At 38.6% G+C, this 23812-nt stretch overlaps 2 protein-coding genes across 9 annotated transcripts in view; one reads left to right on the forward strand and one right to left on the reverse strand.

Annotated features, from left to right (window-relative positions):
• Positions 1 to 23812, reverse strand: part of LOC123869656 (CUGBP Elav-like family member 4) — an 895280-nt gene that overhangs the window by 548220 nt on the left and 323248 nt on the right. The gene's annotated exons all lie outside the window — the stretch shown is intronic.
• Positions 13372 to 23737, forward strand: LOC123869658 (parkin coregulated gene protein homolog). 2 transcript variants are annotated; one of them, XM_045912653.1, is made up of 6 exons: positions 13372 to 13678; positions 14189 to 14334; positions 15077 to 15232; positions 16497 to 16668; positions 18742 to 18891; positions 23486 to 23737. In XM_045912653.1, exons 2-6 carry the CDS (start codon positions 14200 to 14202, stop codon positions 23644 to 23646), a joined length of 774 nt encoding a protein of 257 aa, XP_045768609.1. In that variant the 5' UTR covers positions 13372 to 13678; positions 14189 to 14199; the 3' UTR covers positions 23647 to 23737. The 2 variants fall into 2 exon arrangements, with proteins under 2 accessions (XP_045768609.1, XP_045768608.1); XM_045912652.1 differs by having other exon boundaries at positions 13372 to 13654.

The raw sequence follows: 23812 nt of genomic DNA on the forward strand, positions 1-23812 counted from the left end.
ATGCCTAGGTAAATCGCGATATATTGGCGTTTCGGCTTTGGGTCACATCATAACCACTATTAAAGCTCGTTCATACAGGCTGCCTAAGCGTAGACGTAGCGCGTACCATTGTGTTGTAATGTATGGAACTGTATGAAACATGGCATACCGCTTGCGTGGCGTGAACGTTCACGTAGACGTAATGCGTGCAGTTACGTCTACGGGTTCGCGCGCGTGACTACGCACGTGTCACGTGTACGTGCTGCATACGCAATTGGTGTGAATCGGCCATTAGTACGGGAATAATAGACATAAACTTCTTGTGCCAGACGAGAAGAAAAAAAAAACTTCTTGTTTATTTATCTTTGGCATTCTTTGGCATAATGTTGAAATTAGAATCATGACATGGAAGCGATCATGCCGCTACTATGACTTAATTTAATTTCAGTTGTTATCAAAGAAGACGATGTGCAACATCGGCTCGGCTTTACTCTGCAAAGTGTATTACGCCTTACAATCTAACAAGAGGTATATAGGTTAACATACCTAGTCATCGTGTAGAATAGATACCTACCTCATAAAGCCTTACTGTAATCGTGCCTAGTTTAATGAAAATTCGTCTTTATGAGCATTGATATAAGCTCGAAAAAGGTTTAAATGTGTGCAAAGGGCGCGTTAATTATATTATCTAATCTACTGTAGCTGTTGTTAGTAACAGCCAATTAGTAAAGGATCTAGTTACAATTAAATGCTTAGGTCTGTTTTGCTGCAAGTTAAACAAAGATAATTGATACTAGACTCTAATGAAAGCTGAGAGTGATTGTTTTAACGTTTTAAGGGTTCCGTAACCAAAGAGTAAAACGGAGCTCTATTAAATGTGCCTGTCTGTATGTCCGCGTGTCACGGGTCTCTAGCTCGTAGACGAAATGAGTTACAAACCTGTAATTTTGGCATTCAGTGTAAAATGTTGACCCAAAACCGAATTTCGAATCAGAAATTAAATTAAATTTTTTTTCTTGAAAAAATAAATCTTTTTAAAATATTTTTTCTTGCATGTGGGATATTAAAGTCATCATGAGTTCATAAAGTAAAGAACGAATATATTTTTTTCATGTTATAAAGAAAAGAAATAGGGGGCCGTTAAAGTCGTCAGTTCAGACCATTTTTGGGATGGGATTTTGTGGGGGGATTTTAAAAAACTGAACGGCGCGAAGGACAGACAATAATAGGTGCAAGACCATGACAAGTAAAAGTTCCTACAAAGAGCTATATCAGTTGATAATGGTGTTGCTGATGAAACAGACGGAAAGCCAGATAGACGGACTGGACAAAACTACAAAGGTTCTTTGTTTCACTACGGAACTCTGGCAAGCTACGGATTTTAAACACCTAGCAACATCAAGCGACGGTAGCTGCGCAACCCAGGAAAAAGGTAAAAGGCGTGGGTACGGGGAAAGCGGGAAAAAAATTTGGAAGTTGTCGGCTTTCATACGATCTGTACCTATCCGTTTTTTTCTATTTTCGATTCCAGACCGACCCGAATCACTGCTACATTGCTGGAAATGTAATTTTTGAAGCCTCAATTGTAGTTTTTTTTGCTATTAGGAAAATTTCATAACATTTTAAGGTTATATTATTGACTTCTATTAATACTAGCGTTCTTGGCTTGTAGGTTCATATCTGTTATAATCGGTTATATTTATTTAACTATGGTCTATGTATGAAAAATCATTAGATAAATTAATAAATTAAATGTGTGAAGGATGAAAAGGTTTTTGGTTTACCCCTTGTGTGATAACTATCTCGTTAAATAGGATTTTAGAATTATTATGAGCTTTTTTAAACAATGATTGAAAAACCCCCGTATACGAATAATGGCTATTCAAAGTTTTTAGCAACTAGGTACCATGGCTAGTGGCTACGGACCCGTATTTTATGGGTGTGCTATAATGTGAAACTTTCATATTTTAACGATTTTAACATTTTTTTTATATTACATAATCATCGATATATATCGGTGTATAAAATAAAGTCTGCGAAATGGCGGCGGTTCTCTCGGTTGAAATGCATGAAAAGCCGTTTTTTAAGACTACTTAGGTTTTTTTGTGATCATTATCTTTTTCTGTATGTTTCTGTGTTGCGTTATGGCCCCAAGTAAATATTTTTAGTTTTATTTAAAGTATTTATGGAAATTTTTATATAATACCTATTGATATCATGAGCACTTATTCACCGATACTAAAAGCTCCTAAAGCTAATATATTATCCGTGATGGTATATCGCCTTTTATCCACATTTGAAGCGTCAGTTTATAGTGGGAACGTGAGACCAGTGGTACTTAGCCGATCGTAAATCCTAGACTACGACACACATATTTTATGTATGTCCAATATGGTGGAGGTATGTAAAGGGTAGTTTAAGACTTTCTGGCAAGAAATACCACTATTTTTTAACCCCGACCCAAAAAGAGGGGTGTTAGAAGTTTGACATGTGTATCTGTGTATCTGTCTGTGGCATCTTAGCTCCTAAACTAATGAATCGATTTTAATTATAATATTATATTATATAATAAGATACACACGTCAAACTTATAACACCCCTCTTTTTGGGTCGGGGGTTAAAAAGAGTAACACAATAATTATTTATTATACATTGACTCTTAATACATAAAATGAATACGTCCAATCATGTCTAATTTGTGTATTACAAATTGTGCTCTCAATAAGGTAAATTATATTGAAACGGTTGCTTTTCATGCCGTAGACCACAAATTAACAATCATTATACAGTAGGGCAAACCGTAACCAAGTAAGTACCTCAATGCTACCTTCATATTTTGCAAGCTCTTACTTCTACTCTACGCGCCTAGAATGATGCTCAAAATGCAAAAACCAAAGATGTAATAAAATAAATTTTGTAAAAATGTCAGTCAAAGTTACGTGCTGTTAACTGCTCAACGACTTGCTAAGTGGATTCAAAAGGTCTTTTATCCATTTATCGTACTTACCTACTCTTTTTTTTTAAGGTAAATCCATTTTGGATGATAACGGCCACGGGGGAGTACTGTAGTTCGGATTCCTACCGACTAAAAACCACAAGGGATCGCAAACCCCAATTATTTTTACCAAAGACCAAAGAAAAACAAATCTGAAGTAAAATTTAGTTGTAGTAACCTTAACCAACTTTCATTAGTTAGCAATGATTCTCGTGACATTATGACTGAATTAATCTCTTATGGTGCCACCCATTTTGGTTAAAAATACCCTGCAATTCTCTATGTAAATGCACTTTTAGGCTAACTGTATGTTTGCTAAACTGTGGCAGTTGATACTGATCGCCCACGTAGTTCAATTTTTTCTTGATATTCAATACGCGTGTACTGGAATCGAGGTCTCACCACATTAGGTGCTTTTGATGAAAATAAACAACTTCTTTCGTCAAAGAAATCGGCATGGTTACATCCGTAATTGGCTATTTGATCATTTCATGCTTCGTCATTTATATAAAAATCTGAATAATAAACATTATTATCAGGTTTCTTCAGATGTTTGGTCCATTTTGTATTACTACTAGTATTAAAACCTTGATACTACAAGTTTTAATGAGATATGGGTTATGGCGTGACAACGCTTCTACCTATCACACCGCATAATATCACCGCTTTCATACATTCTTTCATCCATACTTCCATACTTATTAATATTATAAATGCGAAAGTGTGTCTGTCTGTCTGTCTGCTACCTTTTCACGGCCCAACAGTTAACCAATTCTGACAAAATTTAGCTTTAGGGTTAGCTTATATTCCGGGGACGGACATAGGCTACTTTTTATCCCGCAAAAACTCATCCGCTTAATCAATTTGTATGAAATTTGGTACCGAGGTAGCTTGCGTCCCTGTTATTGACAACTTTTTATCCCGGAAAATCAAACAGTTTCCACGGGATCTTAAAAAACCTAAATCCACGCGGACGTAGTCGCCGGCATCCTCTAGTATCAAATGTCATACGTCATATCAAATCAGCACTACTTTAGGCGACCTCCTATGGCGGATCCGAACAGGCCATTAGGCGCAAATATGAAGACCCCGATGGAAGATTCATATTTGTGGTTTTTGGCGAAGAGACCTTGGGCCGTGGGGCTTGGGGGCTCGAGCATCTTGAGCACAATGTCTCGCTGCGGCGGTCTCGATGAACTTTTAGATTTCATTTAATTTATTTTAGTTTTTTTTGTTGATTTAAGTTTATTTTCTAGAATTCATTTTTAATTATAATAATAGAAATTACCAGAATAAATAAAAACAATTTATTTATTTAAATACTTTATTGCTTAAAACTATGGCAGAAAGATTTGCAAACAAAGGGCGACCTTATCACTATAGTGAATCTCTACTAGGCAACCCACACTTATGAACTTATAGAACTGTAGGACTGGGAGTCGCAATGCAGTAGGTAGGTATACATAAATAAATACACTCTGATAAGTACATAGTGCTATACTTCATAAAATAATACAAAGTCAATGAGCAATACGTAGTTCGTCTCTCATTGGAATACTAACCAATCATACTCAATGAAATTTTGTAGAAACGTTCCGGGAACTGATATCTATATGCCTGTGGTTTTCCAGATTTCCGTTAAAATATTCGGTTTCAAAGTTACGCGGTCTTAAAAATTCACATACAAATCTTTCAGCTTCTGTAATTTTAAAACTACACATTTGGTGTCAATTCCGAGGCCACTGTCCACCTTCGACGGCGAGAGACTGAGTGGACTGTATTGGATGTTAATTTAGAATTTGGAAGGTGTCCACGCGGGTCAAAGGGCACATGAAGGATACAAGGACTCGTGCACTAACCTCGACAGTCTGAAGACAGGAACAGGCACGCACAAGCACTCGCAGTCCCTCGCACAGGCACAATTCACTTCACGGGACACTCCAGGGGCGTATCTCAGACGAACAGCGGCGATCGCATATCCACCATCTTGGGTTGAATGAACACGAGGACGCGACTCAATTGTCGTACGTGCGTCTCGCGGAGCGTGCATGACATACTGGCGTCATAAAGACGCGAACATCGTGGCGTTGCAGTTAACACCACGAAGATAGGCGAAAGTGCACGAAGGGAGAATGGAGGGTAGTTAGGAAAAAATGTGAAACACCTTATCACATTACGTTAACCAATAAATAGCCAAAAGGTGGCGCCACCATTCCCCCGCCCTTAAAGGGTTGCCTTTAAGAGAAATACTAGGTACTTGAATAGCGGACTGCCTTCAGCAAGCAGTAGAAACTGTATGTATAAATAGGCAATATATAGTACATAAATATATGCTAAATATACATGGCGGTAATATTAAATTTATCAATAGAAATCATGAAATATTAATTAATTATCCTTACCTAATCTAACCTAAACTAAAGTAAAAGAACGGCTCAACGATTAGGTAAGAACTGCCAAACGTAGGAAAGTCTTCCTAGCCGGCCTAATGGACGCTATATGAGCAACGCCGTCTTTAGAACGATGGACCCTGTCTACAACACCTGTCCATCGCTTCTTAATGCATTGGGCAATCTTTTTTATAAAAGAACGGCGAAAATTAAATTTTATGATTAAGCTTTCCCAACATTCAACGCAACGTTGGGAAGCAGGAGGTTGTAACTTGTATGAAATATGAATTTCAGTCGACTTCTCCTTAAAGCGCGAGCGATAATTTTTAAATAAAAAATTAAAAGGTTTATAGCGATACGAACGAGTTGCTTTAGCGTTACGAAGACTGCTCGTATTCTTACCCGCAACTATTCCAACGTGAACGGCGCGAGTAGTCAGATAGGTAAAATTATATGAGAGAAAATATTTACGCCTACGAGTGCCGCGACATTCTATTGGTGTACGGGTTACATGGTCTGCGTAATTGCAGCTTGTCTGCATAAAACCCTTGAGAGCGCGCGAGTCTTTACTGCTCGGCAGATCAACTTCTAGAAGAGAAGAATGCGGCTTTAATTTAACGCGCGTATTATAATTATTTTTGACGCGAGTTAATATTAAACGTCGGTCGGTTAACATTTGGAACCTAGGTCTGAGAGCAGACAAAATAAGTTCTAGTTCGGTGCGTAAATATATTCTATGCTTAGACGCTAGCTTATCCGACAGAAGTTTCTGTTCTGGTATTTCAGAAACAGAGATACCATCCAGTTCCTCAATTGGCAGCTGGGATGGTGCGAGCAATGCTCGTGGAGACTCATGGAGCGACACGGAATGGTTAGCTGAACCGCTAAGCGCACCGGCATCATCGGCGACGACCTGTAACTTGGTCGCGCTAGATTTGTCCTCGCGAATGACGTCATGATGCGTGAATAAATAAGTAGGTATACGCGAACGATCAGACTCAAAGCGAGGTGACAGAGGAATGTAATTATTCCGTAAGTATTCGCGATAAACCTCATTATAAGCCAGCCTCAGCTGGGAGGGGGCTTTAGGTTTACGCTGTAGACACAACAGGTGTTCATAAGCAGGTTTAGCAGAGTTACCAATCGCAAATATATTTTTGCGGAAAGGTAATGCAACTGAATGACTATCACCGACGGAAACTCGTGCAGTGATAGTGCTAGATAATCTTTCGCATTCATGGCCAACGGAACCTTGAACGGACGTGCAGGTAAGCTCCTGAAGATTATTTAGATTGCCAGTAGCGGAAGTCGACGAACTACGCACTAAGGCAAGGCAGGCAGTCGTAGTTGACTGAACACTAGTAGGTTTCAGTGTAGGCGCCGAGCCCATGAGAACATAGCCGAATACGGTATGTATAGCCGAGGGCTCGGAAGGCTTTCCGAGTACGACGCCTGGAAGCAATAAATGCGGAAACAGTGAAGACCCTATTAACATGTCAATAGGGCTTGGACTCGCGAACGCATTGTCGGCGAGGTGTAAGTTACTTAAATGCGCGAGCGCGTCTTTATCGATAAGCGACGAAGGCAAGTTTTCTGTTACATGATCTACGACCAGTGCTGAAATATCGAATTTAATGTTCGTATTATACTTAGAATGTAATTGCACGGACACCGACTTACTTATAGGTTTTTCTGAGCCACCGAAACCCTTAACAATTGTGTGTAGGGTATCGTTTTGGTGAATATTCAAGCGCGTACAGCAATCAGCTGAAATAAAGTTAGCTTCAGCCGCGGTATCTAACAAACAACGTAATAGATGAGTGTTTCCCTTACTATCATAGACTATGACTTGAGCCGTCGCGAGTAACACCGAAGTAGGCATATTACATTGCTCGCGAGGTTCCGATGAACTTTCATTACACGATGTTTGCGACGCGGCAATGGATCTCGTACATAATACGACGCTCTCGTTCAAAGTAACCGTTGGACCGGTTCTATCGACCGCGGCCGAGCGCACGGGCTGTATGACAGCCGGCAGCGGCGCCTGCGCATCGCTCGACGTGGCGGGCGCGGTGCCTAGCGGCTCAGTGGTTACAGTGTCGGGCATGCCACTGGAGGTAGTGGGGTTCAAATCTGACGCAGTAATGTGGAGCCAGGTCGAGTGCCTTAGGTTACACCTTTTACAATTCGTATTTGAATTGCAGCGCGAAACCTGATTGTGCTTATTGGAAAGACAATTTACGCACGCGTTATATTGTTTAACCAATTGGAAGCGTTCTTCTGGAGAAGCTTGCACAAACCGCGGACATTTGAATAAATGTTGATGAGTTATATTATCACACAAACATTTAACAGCGGGTTTATTATTGTCAACCGTGGTTACAAAGGCTAGTTTTTGAGAAGCATTTTTCTTGTTAGCTGTGCTTCCACGATCGACAACTTTCTTTGTATCACTGCTCGGAGACGCTGGAGACAAGCGCTGCATTATTTTAGATTGATTTTTAATAAAATTAACTAAATCTTCGAAGGTAGGTATCGAAGACGAATCACCTAGCCGTTCGAAAGTACGTATAGAATCTGAATCTATTTTCTTAAGCGCGATATGTAATACAATAAAATCTGTCAAATCAGGTAGCTTAAGATTTTTAAGGCCCCTATAGGCCGCCACAAACTTTTCTATAAATAAATCAAAGTTATCAGCAGAGGCACTTATAGATTTAAATTCTAACAACTGATCTAAATAAGTAGCAGCTATCATTCGTTTATCGTCATATTTGTCTATGAGAGTTTGCAACAACAACGAATAATTCTCGGCGCAGGGCGTTATTCCTGAGCATGCGCTAAGCGCCTTCCCCGTCAGTTTACCGAGAAGATAATACATCCTATCCGAATCAGTAAGAGTTGTATTATCGTGTATAGTCGATTTAAAATTGGCATAAAATAAAGGCCATGAAAGAATGTCACCGTCAAATGACCTCAATTCGATAGGTGGCAAAGTTGGCTTATTTTTACGCAGTGAAGCTTCTTTGCTTTGAGTTTGAGGGCTAATTTGCGAATTAACTAACTTAATACGACCATACAACTCGTCAAAGGAACTTAAGCAATAATATTGAGGTGTCGCATCAGGATCAATCGTTAATAAACGGTCATTATACTGATCTACAAGTTTTTGAAACTCAGTACGAAGCGTATCTAATGTGACAACCGAGCTAAGAAAACTTTCCTTTACATCCGCGTTTGTATGTACGTTTTTTGAAGAATCATAAATATTTTGGATTCTTTGGAAAATAACGTTTCGTTTAGCCTCTAACAATGTTAACTCCCTATCTTTTGGAATCGAGGAAGCGGTTCCTAAACCTTTATTCTTGTCCGCCATGTTTACACGAATAAAATAATTCAACGCGTAAACCGGGTTGATATCGCTTGTTAATGACTAAGCGGTAATGCAACGTCGCACGATCCGACCGTAAAATATGTAGGTACCTAGGTCGGTTGCGACTTGCGAGACGAAATATTACGAATTTACGTGTAATTTATTTAACAAATATGCAATATATTATTAAAATATACAAATATATAATTATATATGTATGGAGGATGCCTACAACTCAATTATTGTGGCGTAGATACGATATATGATCGTTGTAAATGCGTGACAAATATTATGCCACGCTTTATAAAATACATTATATAGGATATATAATATAAAATAGACTTATTAGGCAATTCTAATAAGAGCGGGTGCGTTTGTTAGGTCAAACCAGAGGGATGGATCAGCAATTTAGATCGCAGTCGCCACGTAGTTGACGAAACAAAGTTCGAAAGATCCGGCTTCGAACGGAACACAAAAAGAATGGTGTCAATTCCGAGGCCACTGTCCACCTTCGACGGCGAGAGACTGAGTGGACTGTATTGGATGTTAATTTAGAATTTGGAAGGTGTCCACGCGGGTCAAAGGGCACATGAAGGATACAAGGACTCGTGCACTAACCTCGACAGTCTGAAGACAGGAACAGGCACGCACAAGCACTCGCAGTCCCTCGCACAGGCACAATTCACTTCACGGGACACTCCAGGGGCGTATCTCAGACGAACAGCGGCGATCGCATATCCACCATCTTGGGTTGAATGAACACGAGGACGCGACTCAATTGTCGTACGTGCGTCTCGCGGAGCGTGCATGACATACTGGCGTCATAAAGACGCGAACATCGTGGCGTTGCAGTTAACACCACGAAGATAGGCGAAAGTGCACGAAGGGAGAATGGAGGGTAGTTAGGAAAAAATGTGAAACACCTTATCACATTACGTTAACCAATAAATAGCCAAAAGGTGGCGCCACCAACATTTTTAAAAAAATCTAAAACGCCACAGGCACAGATATTAGTTTATAGAATATGTCTGCAAAATTTCATGGACTTTGGTTGCTTAATATTCAAATGAAATTGGGACTACGATTGTATGGAGTAAGTGACGGAGAGAGCCCTGTTTAATCTCAAATATTTTGGCTACGCTATGCATAACGCATCGCACTTCGCGTCTCCCTGAACGAGGCCATATGAAGAACGCAACACATTTCTCGGACATAAATTCGATATAACCGTACATTCGCTCGCTTATATTTCATCAGAACGACTTTACAACAAATTGAATGTACCTCGAAATCTCTTCCCGGATCCCATACGTTTATACAAGCACTTTATCATTGGGTAATATAATAAATAGCCCGAAACAAATTATTGGATCGTATACTGAGTGTTTCTGAAAATGTTTTAATACTTGTATTAAGGGTCCGTACACAAGGGGTGCCAACTAGACCCTATACTAACTCCACTGTCCGTCTGTCCATCCATCTGCCCGTCTATCTGTCAACGGGTTGTATCTCAAGAACCGTAATCGCTAAAGAGTTGAAATTTTCACCGAGTGTGTATCCTACTGGCATATTTCTATTGTTGCTATAGCAAAAAGTTAGAAGATTATACTAACTGACTGACATATTATCAGTAGGTAGAGCCCACCAGGGACCTAGCAGGGTCTAGAAGTTTGATATTTTTTCTTTGATTACCAATAAGAAAGGATTTTTTGAAATTTCGCCCTAGTAAAGCCGGGTTAGTTAGTATTGAAATAAACACAAGGTACAGCAAAGTAGCATGCTAGAACTGGAATTACATAAAGCACCTCAAAGAACTCCACCTAATAAATAAACAAAGCACCAAGAAACCTGTACAATTTCTGGGAAAGCGATCTTTTAGCGGCTTCCATATTTTCTTGTTGTGCCTCCATTCTCATTTCAATTGCTTTGCGCGCAATTCTATAGGTATTTTTAAAGAGCTTCTTTCCCCTTGTTCGGGAGCGTTCTGTTGGAAAAAGTCATGAAAAACTTAAATTTCATAAAAGATATCATATAAATGGATCTCTAAAATATAGATAGATATCTTTCTGGCTCAGTGATTCGTGTCTTAAGGACTCAATGGTCAAAAATTGAAAGGTCACAAAGGACACAAACCCTAACTTTCATGCAATTGTTGTCCATATTACTCGTAGTGCAAGTTTAACACTAGAGGGGGGTCTTGTGGATATGTGTAGGGTTTGGATTGCTCTTTAATTTAGATATGCCACTTTAGAAAACACTAGCTGATGCCCGCGACTTCGTCCACTTGGATTTGAATTTTCCAAAATCCCGTGGGAACTCTTAGATTTGATAAGTAAGTAGCCTACGTGCTAATCCAGGAGAATATCTACCTCCATTCTAAATTTCAGCCAAATCCGTCCAGTAGTTTTTGCGTGAAGGAGTCACAAAGACACACACACACATCCACACAAACTTTCGCCTTAATATTAAAGTGTGATTTTCAAAAATTTGCCCGAGCAAAGCCGAGTCTAGTCGAACTAGTCAACCTATAAGTAGTTCGCGACAGGTCGACATGGCGATCGGGGTATGAGGAGGGGGGACGCTTCGCACACCCGCACAGCACCCGCGCTAATCCGCACAGGGTTAGCGTGTGAACTGTGCGTTCCCACCCCGATTGCCATGTCGAACTGTCGCGAATTATTTACACATATAGATCCTGCTCAAAGCCAAAGACAGAGCAAAATGGAGTTCTCTGGAGGAGGCCTTGACCTGAAAAGGGTTCTTCATAAAAATATTATTGTACCTACTAAAGTTAAGATATTTAAATTATTTACTTTAATTCTAGTTAGTACTCTAAGTTATATTTAATAATCTCTCTTGTAAAAATATTTGTGAAGAAATAAAAGGCTTTTTTATTTTTATTTTTATTTTATTATTTATTATAGATCCTAGTTCCTACTGTAAGTTGAAAGAGGTTCTTCATTTGAAACTTCGAACGCGATGACGCTATAAAAATTTTCATAAAACTGAACGCAGCTGATACTATTATTAAATTTTAAATATCGAATCTTCATGCTGATGTGTGGTGAAATGTCTATTTTATCGTTAAGGCGCGTACATACTCGTAAAAGAAAACTAATAATATCAAAGCTTCAATATTAAAGTTAAGAACGTTTGTTAAAAGTTTTGTTTATTTTTTTTATAAAGATAGTTTCTTGATAAATCCTTGTCTTCTGAGTTATCTTTAAGTAACAAAGTCACTTTTAAAAGCACCCTCAAAATAACCCTCGAAAGATATTAAAACAAATCTAATAACATTCTGTAATGACATCAAAAGTTCGACAAGTAATAAAAAATCTATCGGCCGCCAATTTATACAGACTCCATAAATTTTTCGATGGCTATGAAGAAATAGCTACGGAGTCGGTGGAAAAAATTAACATAATGACGAATTTTTAATTTATTTGCTCTAAAGTTATAATCGTCAATAAATATTCGTCCACTGCTGGACATAGATTGTAGGGATTTTCACAAGCCACGATATTTATCACGGTCATTTCTCTAGGTAAAATATACTGATTGATTAATATTTTTTGATTTAATTTTTATTTTATTAGCTAAATTGCTAACATTGCTAATTTTTTAACTTTTATTTTAGGTTAGGTTTTTAATAGCCTATCTATCATCAAGTGTAGATACATATTATTTTGACGCCTGTCAGTGTACTTGAAGTCTCGAAGTATTGTCATGAGTTTCATAGCTGTCATGAACTGTGACAGCACTGCAAATCACTCGGATTTTTTAAAAACACTTTTTAATCAAAGCTTCATTATTTTCAACTTCTGGTAAGCTTTTGCCACCAGCTCCCTACTTAGAAACTTATCAAAGAAAATTTCCTCGTACTCTTCTACGTAGAGCTGAAGCCATCAAAATTCGTGGCGGTTTTCCTTCCACCGACGATATTGTGAGATACCTTATATTAAAATGTAATAAAATTCCCCATCGCTAATATAATTTCGCGGCGTCCGAACATAAGGTTGCGGGCTCACGTGGCATTTTTATGATTTTATAGCGCATAAATTTGCTTTATGCCCGCATATTATTCGACTATAGAACAGTGTATTTAAGTAAACTTTAAAGTTTTTAATATGGTGTTATTAAATAGGAAAAATATTAACTTCTTTGTCAAAACGTTGAATATCACACTAATATTATAAAGGCGAAAGTTTAGTTTGTGTGTATGTATGCTACTCTTTCACGCAATAAATACTGGACGGATTTGGCTGAAAAGAATGGAGATAGAATATAAGAGAGATAGAATGGAAGTAGAATATAATATATGAAATAAAAATTATTTATTTATTTATTTTTTGTTATATACCCTGGATTAACACATAAAATAATTTTTATCCCGAAAAATTAAAGGGGTCCTACGGGATCTTTAAAAACCAATATCCACGCGAACGAAGTCGCGGGCATCAGTTAGTACATAAATAATAGCTGCTTTTCTAAGTGATGCTTACAAAAAAGTTTTAAAAGTTTTAAACAAAAATAAATCTGTCACCTTAGTCTGTCCCTGTCCTAACGCGACCTGAAGCCGCGCGGCGGCGCTGCCATCGACCAATCGATATAGGCGAGCCGTTACCTAGCAACGATCGAGTTGCAAAATAAACAATCAAACAATCACAATCGGGGATCGGCCGAGCAAATTTACTTTCTTATTTTATTACTTGTGTCAACATTTTAGATCGATATTATACGATAAACCGATTATTTATCTATTATATTTACCTGTGACCTGTGTTAGCTACTATGTTCTTTGATTGAGTGAAATAGTGAGAGACTAAAAATTGACTGATTCTTTGTGAACGAATGCTTTTATAATATTGGAGTTCTGTGTGCTACATCAAATACTTATTACTGAAGATTAAACATAATGTAAGTTAGTGAATTACCCTTCAGGTGAGATTGCAGTCAAGGGCTAACTTGTGAGACTCGGTATCCACTTAAAACGAGAGGAGAGGAGATATCTTCAGTCGACCAATCGGATTCATAATAGATGACGTGAAAAAATTATTATCACATCATCTTTTAACAAGTGTAAATTAAAAATTTATAACACCCCCGACAAGTGAAGGTTTACAGTAACTAGAAAAGAGCTGATAACTTTTAAACGGCTAAACCGATTTTCTTGAATTATAGCTAAGAACACTCTCGATCAAGCCACCTTTCAAACAAAAAACTAAATTAAAATTGGTTCATTAGTTTAGGAGCTACAATGCCACTGACAGATACACACGTCAAACTTATAACAACACCCTTCTTTTTGGGTCGGCGGGGGTAAAAAATATGTTTGGTTGACTGTACACGTCTCCTCACCTCTCCGCTTAGGTGGATACCAGACCTAAGTGATAGTAAAAAAAAAGATTTTTCTTTCTTTCTTTATATTTCTTATCTGTCTTTGTTTTGTAGTGGCTATAAGAATGGTGTTACTACCACCCTGTGCCCCGGACATATGCGGGAAGGATTTCCGAAACTCGCTGAAGAAGCCGAGCCCTAATTATCCGTATGGGAGCAAGGCGAGGAAATGCCGGGTTGTCCCGGCGTTTACCATTCAGGTAAGTGTTACTATGAAACTTACTTTATAAACCAAGATAAAGTTAAGTATTCGTAGTATGTAAGTAGGTACCTTACCAAAATAGGTCTAAGGCCTACTATTATAATATTCTGTGGTACTTTAAGTACTCCAGGGAGGAGTGCATAACATCTTAAAGTTCTCTTTATTTACAATGGCATACGATTGCAATTGATTTAACCCATCGCTGCGCCGAGCCAGCCACTACGGGTCTTTTCTCAAAATGAGAACGGTTTAGCTACTTACTAGCTGACGCCCGCGACTTCGTCCGCGTGGATTTAGGTTTTTCAAAATCCCGTGGGTACTCTTTGGTTTTCCGGGATAAAAAGTAGCCTATGTGCTAATCCAGGATACTATCTATCTCCATTCCGAATTTCAGCCAAATTCGTCGAGTGGTTTTTGCGTGAAGGAGTAACAAACATACACACACACACACACACACACACACACACACACACACACACACACACATACAAACTTTCGCTTTTATAATATTAAGTGTGATAGTGAACCACGCGGGCTAAGTGCGGATTGGCAGACTCCACATACCTTTGAGAACACACACACACACACACACAACACAACACACACACAGTGTTACAATTAGGTAATAAGTAGGTAATCTCTTGTGGTTTTCTATAAAACCTAGTAAGTTTTACGATTAAGTAAATAAAATAAAAATAAAATAAATATTCATCCTCTAATACATAGTGGGCTATGTGCAGGCGATGCAAAAGAACACGAAGGTAATACCGCCTCCTAAGTCCGGCGTTTACGACCCTTTGCCGCCAAAGCCGACCATGTTCAGGAGGTGCTACCAAAGAGGAGAGTTCCCCGTCACTATTGAGTTCACTACCAGCGGAAAACAGCTCTCTTGGAAGGTAACTGTACATGTAACTCAGTTTCTGAAAGTGTGTCTCTAACCCCCCGTCCACACACTGCTCTACTCGCGCAATTAATCGCAACACCGCCGCACTAAGTCGCTTGCCTTTGCAACGCGATGGACGTTGAAACGGTGGCAGCTTGCGCGCTTTTGCATACTTACCGACAAAATAAGGAGCGATGGGTATGAACGAGGAGCATGCGAGTAACGCGGCCACACTACGTCTCTGCCTCCGTTCCCCGCTCCTTCCCATGCCACACGGGCAGTGTGTGGACAGGGGGTTACGCAGTTTTTCCTTTCTAGCATCGATGTCTGTAAGGCCCGCTCTTCACTCGCGTGCGAATAGCGTCGAAAGCCCATAAATGGCACGAAACAATGCGAGTGGTACTTTTGCATCCAATCCGAGTCCGTGTAAATACGGATATAAAAACTCGGACCGAACTCGGATATTTTTTTTAAAGAATATTAGCCATTCCAATCATGATTAATACTCCCCTTTCCCCTCCAATTAAGCTTAAAGCTTGTGCCAGGAGTGGGTACAATAATAGTGCAATGGATAGGGTTTGAAACGCCCGACCTTTCGGAATTCAGTCCGCTCCTCAACCGTTGAGCTATCGAGGCCCTATTGCTTACGCACTGATCCGATCTCTGATCGAAGTCCTAGCTATTTAATGGACATCTTTCATCTTATCTACGTCATATGTCTAATTTGAATCCGAGGCACATCCGTGATATTTTCAAAGATGTCGGAGAGAACTCGGATGATAGAAGTCGGAGATTATGCGTAAGCTACCATACAAATAGTTCTATAACTACTTCGGAACGTATTTTCACGGATGCAGTGCGTCCTAGGCGTCTTTGCACTGCATGGACGACATTTTTACGCACGTTTTAAAACGTACGTCGTCAGTGCAGCAACGGCCTAGTGAATGTATGCAAATTTACACAGATTTCAACCGTATATATTGCCATCGCAGTGCGTTTTAGTTGCGTCGGACACGCTTAAACAGCGCGTGAAAATATCACCATGTATAAGACCCTTAGAGCTCGTTCACACAGGCTGCGTAAGCGTAATGGTACGCCATTGCGTTGTAATGTATGGAACTGAATGAAACATGGCATACCGCTTGCGTGACATGAACGTTCACGTAATGCGTGCAGTTACGTCTATGGGTTCACGCGCGTCACTACGCACGTCTCACGTGTACGTGCTGCATACGCAATTGGTGTGAATCGGCCATTAACACGAATGTATATTACAGGTACCAATAGAGAAGCTGGACTTCCACCACTACCTGCCAATGTTCTTCGATGGCCTTGCGGAAGGGACTTACCCCTTTTCCTTCATAGTAGAACGGGGTATTCACGACCTCGTCACCAAGGGGTCTTACAAGATACTACCGGTTGTGCCACAACTTATTATACCTATTAAAAGTAAGTACTTGTTACTTTTATTTTGACATAGTCTTTATAATAAAATGCTTATTATTAATATAAAGTACAAATGCGAAAGTATGTCTATCTGTCTGTCTCCTAGCTTTCACGGCCAGGAAATAGCTTGCATCCCAGGGGCGGAGCCTTCTTTTTGACCCGGACAATAAAGGAGTTCCCATGGAATTTAAAAAACCTATACCACCTGGATGAAGTCCCCGCGACTTCTATTCGTTTTTTCTGTCATCTGTTTGGTACAAAGATGGCTTGTTTCCTGCAGACTTACAAAGACTTTTTTATTCCGGAAAAATAAAAAGTGGATTTAGATTTTAAAACCTAAATTCACGGGACTATGGTCGTGGCTCTAATCTTATTAATGATAAAACAACAAAAAGTCTAGAAAACCGGGCTATCTTTATTTTTGACGAAAAATTTATTATTATAAATGAAATTCAATATAATTGAGAATCGTTAAGCCTAGCATACACACACAGCGTGATTACAGCGAGGCGCGACACGACGTCTACCAACGACCGTCTATGAATTCGAGAACGACTTAAAAAAAACCCGGCCAAGTGCGAGTTAGACTCGCGCACCGAGGGTGCCGTACACGGGTATTTTTCCGATTTTTGCACAATAAATCATTGATTCGTGTGATGTAACCACAAATTCATGGTTTTCGGATTTTTTCCTGTACTTATGCTACCCGCTTCTAGTTCTACTGGAAGTACCCTATTGGTTTCTTGACAGACAGAAAGATAAAGAAGGGGGGATTGCGGCGTTAGTTGACTAGTCTTGGCTTCAGTGGCCAAAATTCGGTCGGGAGGAATTGAAATAAATGAATGAGTGGGTGAATGATTTATTCAGGAAAATTTTTGTATAGCTTCTAGGTATTAGACACGCTGCCGTATCGCGTTCTGTTTGTTTTGACTTTAGGATAAACAATGCCATCGTGCAATACGATACCTCCCATCCAGGTGAAATAACGTCGAACGAAGGGCGGGAAATAGTCGAATTCCATCAAATTCCCGGATTAAACGCGTAAAATGATCGCCCCCTGCAAGGTTTCGTTTTGCTTTAGAAATTCGGATTGCCTTTATTTGATTATGTAAAAGAGGATTTTTATTAAAACGTAAGCATTCTTTGGATTCACGTCGATCGTCATGAAATGGCAAGTACCTTAATAAAAGAAAACAAGTGTAAATTAAAAATTTATAACACCCCCGACAAGTGAAGGGTACTAGTAACTAGAAAAGATCTGATAACTTTCAAACGGCTGAACCAATTTTCTTGGATTATAGCTAAGAACACCCTCGATCAAGCCACCTTTCAAACAAAAAAAAAAACTAAATGAAAATCGGTTCATTAATTTAGGAGCTACGATGCCACAGACAGATACACAGATACACACGTCAAACTTATAACACCCCTCTTTTTGGGTCGCGGGTTAATAACTAAGCAACTATGGTACAAGTGTAAAGTTTCAAGTTAACATGAACTTAGCTAACGTGATATGAGAGTTGAAGTGAATCAATAGGGTATAAATTGACAGGTTTTTTAAAAAGTGTTCTACCTTAATCACTGATTTCGCAAACGTAGTTTCGTTTGTAATTGGATGGTGCCTCGAAAAGGTTATCACCCACTAAGATTTTAGGGTCTGTCATTTGTATGCGATTACCGGACAGAGACAGTGTTATATACCAACTTCTTTCCATGGAAAGAGTATATTTCGAGGTTTTCTAGTAATAATAATATGGTCTACCAAGATATACACTCATGGGTTTTCCGTATTTTTAACCCCCGACCCAAAAAGAGGGGCGTTATAAGTTTGACGTGTGTATCTGTGTATCTGTGGCATCGTAGCTCCTAAACAAATGAACTTTTTTGATTGAATTTTTTTTTGTTTTTTCAAACCGTTCTCGATCAAGCCACCGAAAGGTGTTCATAGCTATAAACGAAGAAAATCGGTTCTGCCGTTTGAAAGTTATCAGCTCTTTTCTAGTTTTCTTATAGAGGTTGTTGTGTCGGGAGTTTTTAAAATTTTGGGTTTAAATTTTTTTCATTGTTTTTTTTCAGATGCGTTCGCAACTAAACGACCTGCGGTGCTGTGCCACGCTCTCAAATGCATACAGATGATTGTGACGGGTAGCGAAAAGGTCGGCGAGGCGTTGGTGCCTTACTATCGGCAAATACTACCCATACTCAACCTCTTCAAGGGCAGAAACCGTTAGTATTTTTATTTACTAACTAGAGGATGCCCGCGACTTCGTCCACGTGGATTTAGGTTTTTAAAGATCCCGTGGGAACTGTTCGATTTTCCGGAATAAAAAAATGCCTATGTCAATTACAGGGACGCAAGCTACCTCGGTACCAAATTTCATACAAATCGGTTAAGCGGATGGGTTTTGGAAATCTCGTGGGAACTTTTTGATTTTCCGGGATAAACAGTAGCCTACGTCCGTCCCCGGGATATTAGCTAACACTGTACCAAATTTCGTCAGAATCGGTTACACTGTTGGTCCCTGAAAAGGTAGCAGACAGACAGACAGACACACTTTCGCATTTATAATATTATATTACTAGCTGTGCCCGCGACTTCGTTCGCGTGGAATAGTGACTTTTCGCGCTTTATATAGCCACGGACGCTCAGGCGCGAGGCGCCGTGATTCTTTAAATTGACATAACTTTTTTATTTATGAACCGATTGACATGAAATAAACACTAAATCCTAAGTGAAGCTTACTACAATATATTAGTGAAAACCGTATCTAAATCGAATAAGCCGTTTCTGAGATTAGCGTGCACAAACACACAGACAAACAGACAAACAGACAAACAGACAAACAGACAAACAGACAAACAGACAAAAAAAAATTAATTACAATTTCGAGTTCGGCATCGATATAATAACAACCCCTGCTACTTTTTTTTTATATATTTCCATTGTACAGACACCACTTTTCTACAATTTTATTATATGTATAGATGGATGATTATACTTTTGATCTTACGCACTGGTAGCAAAGTGAACTAGAGTGAGTGAACTCTCGGTTTGATCCTAAATCGATATCTGTCAAATACCTATAAGGTACTTATTTAAAAATATTATAATATTTAAAACTCTTGGTCACGCGCTGCTCCGACGACGCCACACGGTATACCTTTACTCCGCGACAAGTCGAGATGGCAATGGGGTATGAGGCGGGGGGATACCCCACACAACTGTCCCGATTGCCATTTCAACCTGTCGCGTACTATAGTCGTTTCATAGTCTATTTGCTTTAAAACTGTATCAGATATTATTATCGTTATTAATTACAACGAATATCTTTACATCACTTACCACACGAGTATTTTCTACGTAAAAATCTCATCAGTCACGCATAACAAGTAACAAATTGACACGCTCATAATGCCAGATACTGTTTCACAGTCTAATAGACTCGTTGGAGCGTTCGAGTAGATTAATTAATTATTATTATACGCGTCGTTAGGACAACGTTGCGAAATTAAAAAATAAACACTTTGATATATGGATATAGAGTCGTTTTTAACCCCCGATCCAAAAAGAGGGGTGTCATAAGTTTGACGTGTGTATCTATGTACCTACCTGTCTGTGGCATTGTAGCTCCTAAACTAATGAACCGATTTTAATTTAGTTTTTTTTTTATTTGAAAGGGAGCTTGATCGAGAGTGTTCTTAGCTGTAATCCAAGAAAATCGGTTCAGCCCAATATTCAGCCGTTTGAAAGCTGTTATCAGCTCTTTTATGTACTGTAACCTTCACTTGTCGGGGGTGTTATAAATTTTTAATTTATGGTTATATTCGCCGTGTGTCTTTATCGTAAAAAATCTCATCAATCACTCATTACAAGTATTGTGACGCCAGATACTGTTTTGCAGTCTAATAGACTCGTTGGGACGTTCGAGTAGATTAATTTAGTGCGTCGTCGTCAGGCCAACGTTGCGAAATAAAAAATAAAATGTACGTTTAGTGCACCAAATTTTCCACATGATTTATATTGTATTATAATTATAAAACTCACCAGGGAATTTGAATTTCTGTGGGTTAGATGGATGCGTCAGAAATTAAATTTTATGTCCATTAAATACTCTCATTTTGGTTATATTCGCCGTGTATGTTATGTAATATATTCATCGTAAAAAATCTCATCAATCAGGCATAACAAGTATATATCAAATGCCAGATACTGTTTCGCAGTCTAATAGACTCGTCGGGGCGTTCGAGTAGATTAATTATTATACGCGTCGTCAGGACAACGTTGCGAAATTCAGTCGCGTCACGGCCTCGCCGCGCGCTGACACCCGACCGCATTGTTACGGGAATTCTGTGAGCTTCAAACTGGGTGTTACCTTCGCATTGTTGCCTTGCGACAATGCTGTAGCCTACGTGTAGCTTTTCTGTGTCGTTAAAATTTAATTGCTTGTTTTTGGAGCTTCAACATTCTGGTACACAATATTTGGTATTTTCAATAGGTATTATAGAAGCAGGCGTTATTTTGCGGAAGTCCATGATATACAATGAAACAAAAGCTTAATTTGCTATAATCTGTATGGTACGCAGCACCACACAAATTCCAACACCACTCGACGCGCGTTTCGCCCCGACACCGGAGTATCCTCAGGAGATGTAGACCTTACAATGTCTAATTGAAAAAAGTAATTTTCAATAGGATTTACAGAAACGAAAAATAACGATTATACTTACTTGGAAGTGTTTGTTATGCTACAGATTACAATATCTTAAAGATCGTGTTCTTTGGTACAAGAATCCTCTAAATCCTTACAAGGAACCTCTGAATGTCCATCAATGGAAGTAGTATGAATAGTATCCTTGTACGACGCTTCTATCACTTGAAAATAAAATTAAAGCTCTAGTATAAAGCTTGCTATGTGTGGCACAACTTAAAGATATGATAAAGCATTACTAATTTTCAAATTTCAAGATTCTAGGTCAACGGGAAGTACCTATTATATATATACGGGTTTGATTTCATTGACCGGTCATACACACAACAGACAGACAGACAGACAACGAAGTGATTCTATAAGGGTTCCTTTTTGACCCTAAAAATACTCGTGGAATTCTAAACAATTCTAATTGCATTAGCTGAGTCTCAGGTTTGCTGTATTTCACGCCTTCTCATTTCTCGTGTTGTCAAATAGTTGTGGTTGCGGTTTGGGGTGTCTTCGTTGCCGTTTTGCTTGGCTTATTCCGGCGAGCTAATGTTTTGCTCACAGAATTCACAATAGTTATAGAAATGGTACATGAGTGCGAGTTTAACGCCACGTTGTTGCTTTAGCACACGATTTTAATAATTGACAGTTGCGTAGAGTTACAGTTTAATATACGTTTCTTTGAATGTTATACTTATTAGATAATAAAAATGTTCTGTGAAGCTATTTTCGTACGAGTGAGTTGCTAAAGACTATCCCACTATAGTTATTAAATTAACAGCGGTCTTTCTATTTAAGTCTAACTTGGTACTATTTAATACTTAAAAAAATATTATGAGTTAATTTGTTACTGTGTTAATTAAATGATTTTATGTAAACCACGTTGCACACCAGTTATTGGCAGGCAGTAATACATAAATAATAATTAGACCTTATTATTGAAAAATAATGATTTTTATGACTAAAGATCGACAACACAATATTGTCGTAGCATTAAAGACAGCAGATACCTATCATTTCTATAATAATATTTATAATTCTGCGGTTTTGCGAGGTATGTACATCTGTTTACAAGGCTTCCCGGTGTACTTTTAATGATATAGGAGCAAAAAGAGCCACTTTTGTGTGAGTTACCTAATTGTGTGCTCTTTATTAAAAACTTTTTTAGCTCGTCTCTTAGCTCACTTACTTTTGCTTGAATTAAGCCTTGTTTTTTCCTAAGTTAATTAATAAATGTAGTTTTAATTTAAATAATGCTGCTTTTTATGTATCTATTTTTATTTTTAATTATGTTTTTCAGTATTCATTTTGTTCTCTGTATATTATTACTGTAATTTGTGTACGGCTAATATGGTTTTCTAATAATATGTTTTGTTATTTCAAATTTTCGTAATCCTTTTCTATTCTCCAGTCAGTTTAAGGTTTAATAGATACCTACTGAACGATATGCACAAATAAAATTGAACTCAGTTTGACTTAGTATTAAGTATTAATAATATAACAATATTATTTGTTGGGGTTTGTAATTTAAACACGTCCGTTCGGTGTCAATACCTCTTTATTATTTCTCTTATATCTAATACGACCACTGCAGAGTGATAAGCCAGTATTGATTCCACAAATCAATTGATATTTTTATTGATTACAAATCAAAACGAAAAAGTGAAAGAAAACATCGTGACGAAATCTGTAAATTAAAATTCAAAATGTTTTTATTCAATTAAACTTTTACAAGTGCTTTTGAATTGTCAAAAAAATCTACCACTGGTTCGGAATGCCGTTCCTACCGAGAAGAACCAGCAAGAGAAACTCGGCGGTTGCTCTTTTCAAGTATATATTCAATTTACAATAATATGCCACATTGCCACATGCCAATGTACGCCTTAGAGTCCTCCATTCACACTATGTGAGGTATGCTAATTTGCACTTAGTCAGTGTGGTAGACTGTGGCCTAGGCCCTTCTCGTGAGAGGACACCCGTACCCATTAGTGGGCCGGTGGGGTTAAATGACGACGACGATGAGAAATCAGAGCTTATTTCATGGATGGATTATTATGTCCTCTATTTCCCAAACAATAGCACTGATTGTAGGCACGATAAATTAATCTGATCTAAATCTGTAGGTAACTTGGGAGCTGGTATCGACAACACGACAACCCGTGGCGAGAACGTGGCAGATTTGATTGAAGATACGCTGCAAATCCTGGAACGGTACGGCGGGCCCGACGCGTTCATCAACATCAAGTATATGATACCTACCTATGAGTCTTGTGTGTTGAATTAGATTTTAGTGGCATGGCGCCGATTCTGATGTCTTTCTTTAAACAAAATTCAGATTATCTGCATCTTTATCTTTTTAATAATAGTGAAATGGAAAAGGAATTTAAAATTAAAGACTCAAAGTTTTTAATGTTTAAACTATCGTGAGTGATTTTCATTTTAAGTATAAA

The sequence above is a fragment of the Maniola jurtina genome, chromosome 11 (genome assembly GCF_905333055.1).
Source record: "Maniola jurtina chromosome 11, ilManJurt1.1, whole genome shotgun sequence".
NCBI lineage: Eukaryota > Metazoa > Arthropoda > Insecta > Lepidoptera > Nymphalidae > Maniola > Maniola jurtina.

What these genes read in the sequence shown, in the direction of transcription:
- LOC123869658 (XM_045912653.1), top strand. Translation starts at nt 14,200, where the DNA reads ATGGTGTTACTACCACCCTGTGCCCCGGACATATGCGGGAAGGATTTC. An exon ending in ACTTATTATACCTATTAAAA is followed by an intron (nt 16,669 to 18,741) that starts GTAAGTACTTGT and finishes GTTTTTTTTCAG; the next exon opens with ATGCGTTCGCAACTAAACGA. An exon ending in CCTCTTCAAGGGCAGAAACC is followed by an intron (nt 18,892 to 23,485) that starts GTTAGTATTTTT and finishes CTAAATCTGTAG; the next exon opens with GTAACTTGGGAGCTGGTATC.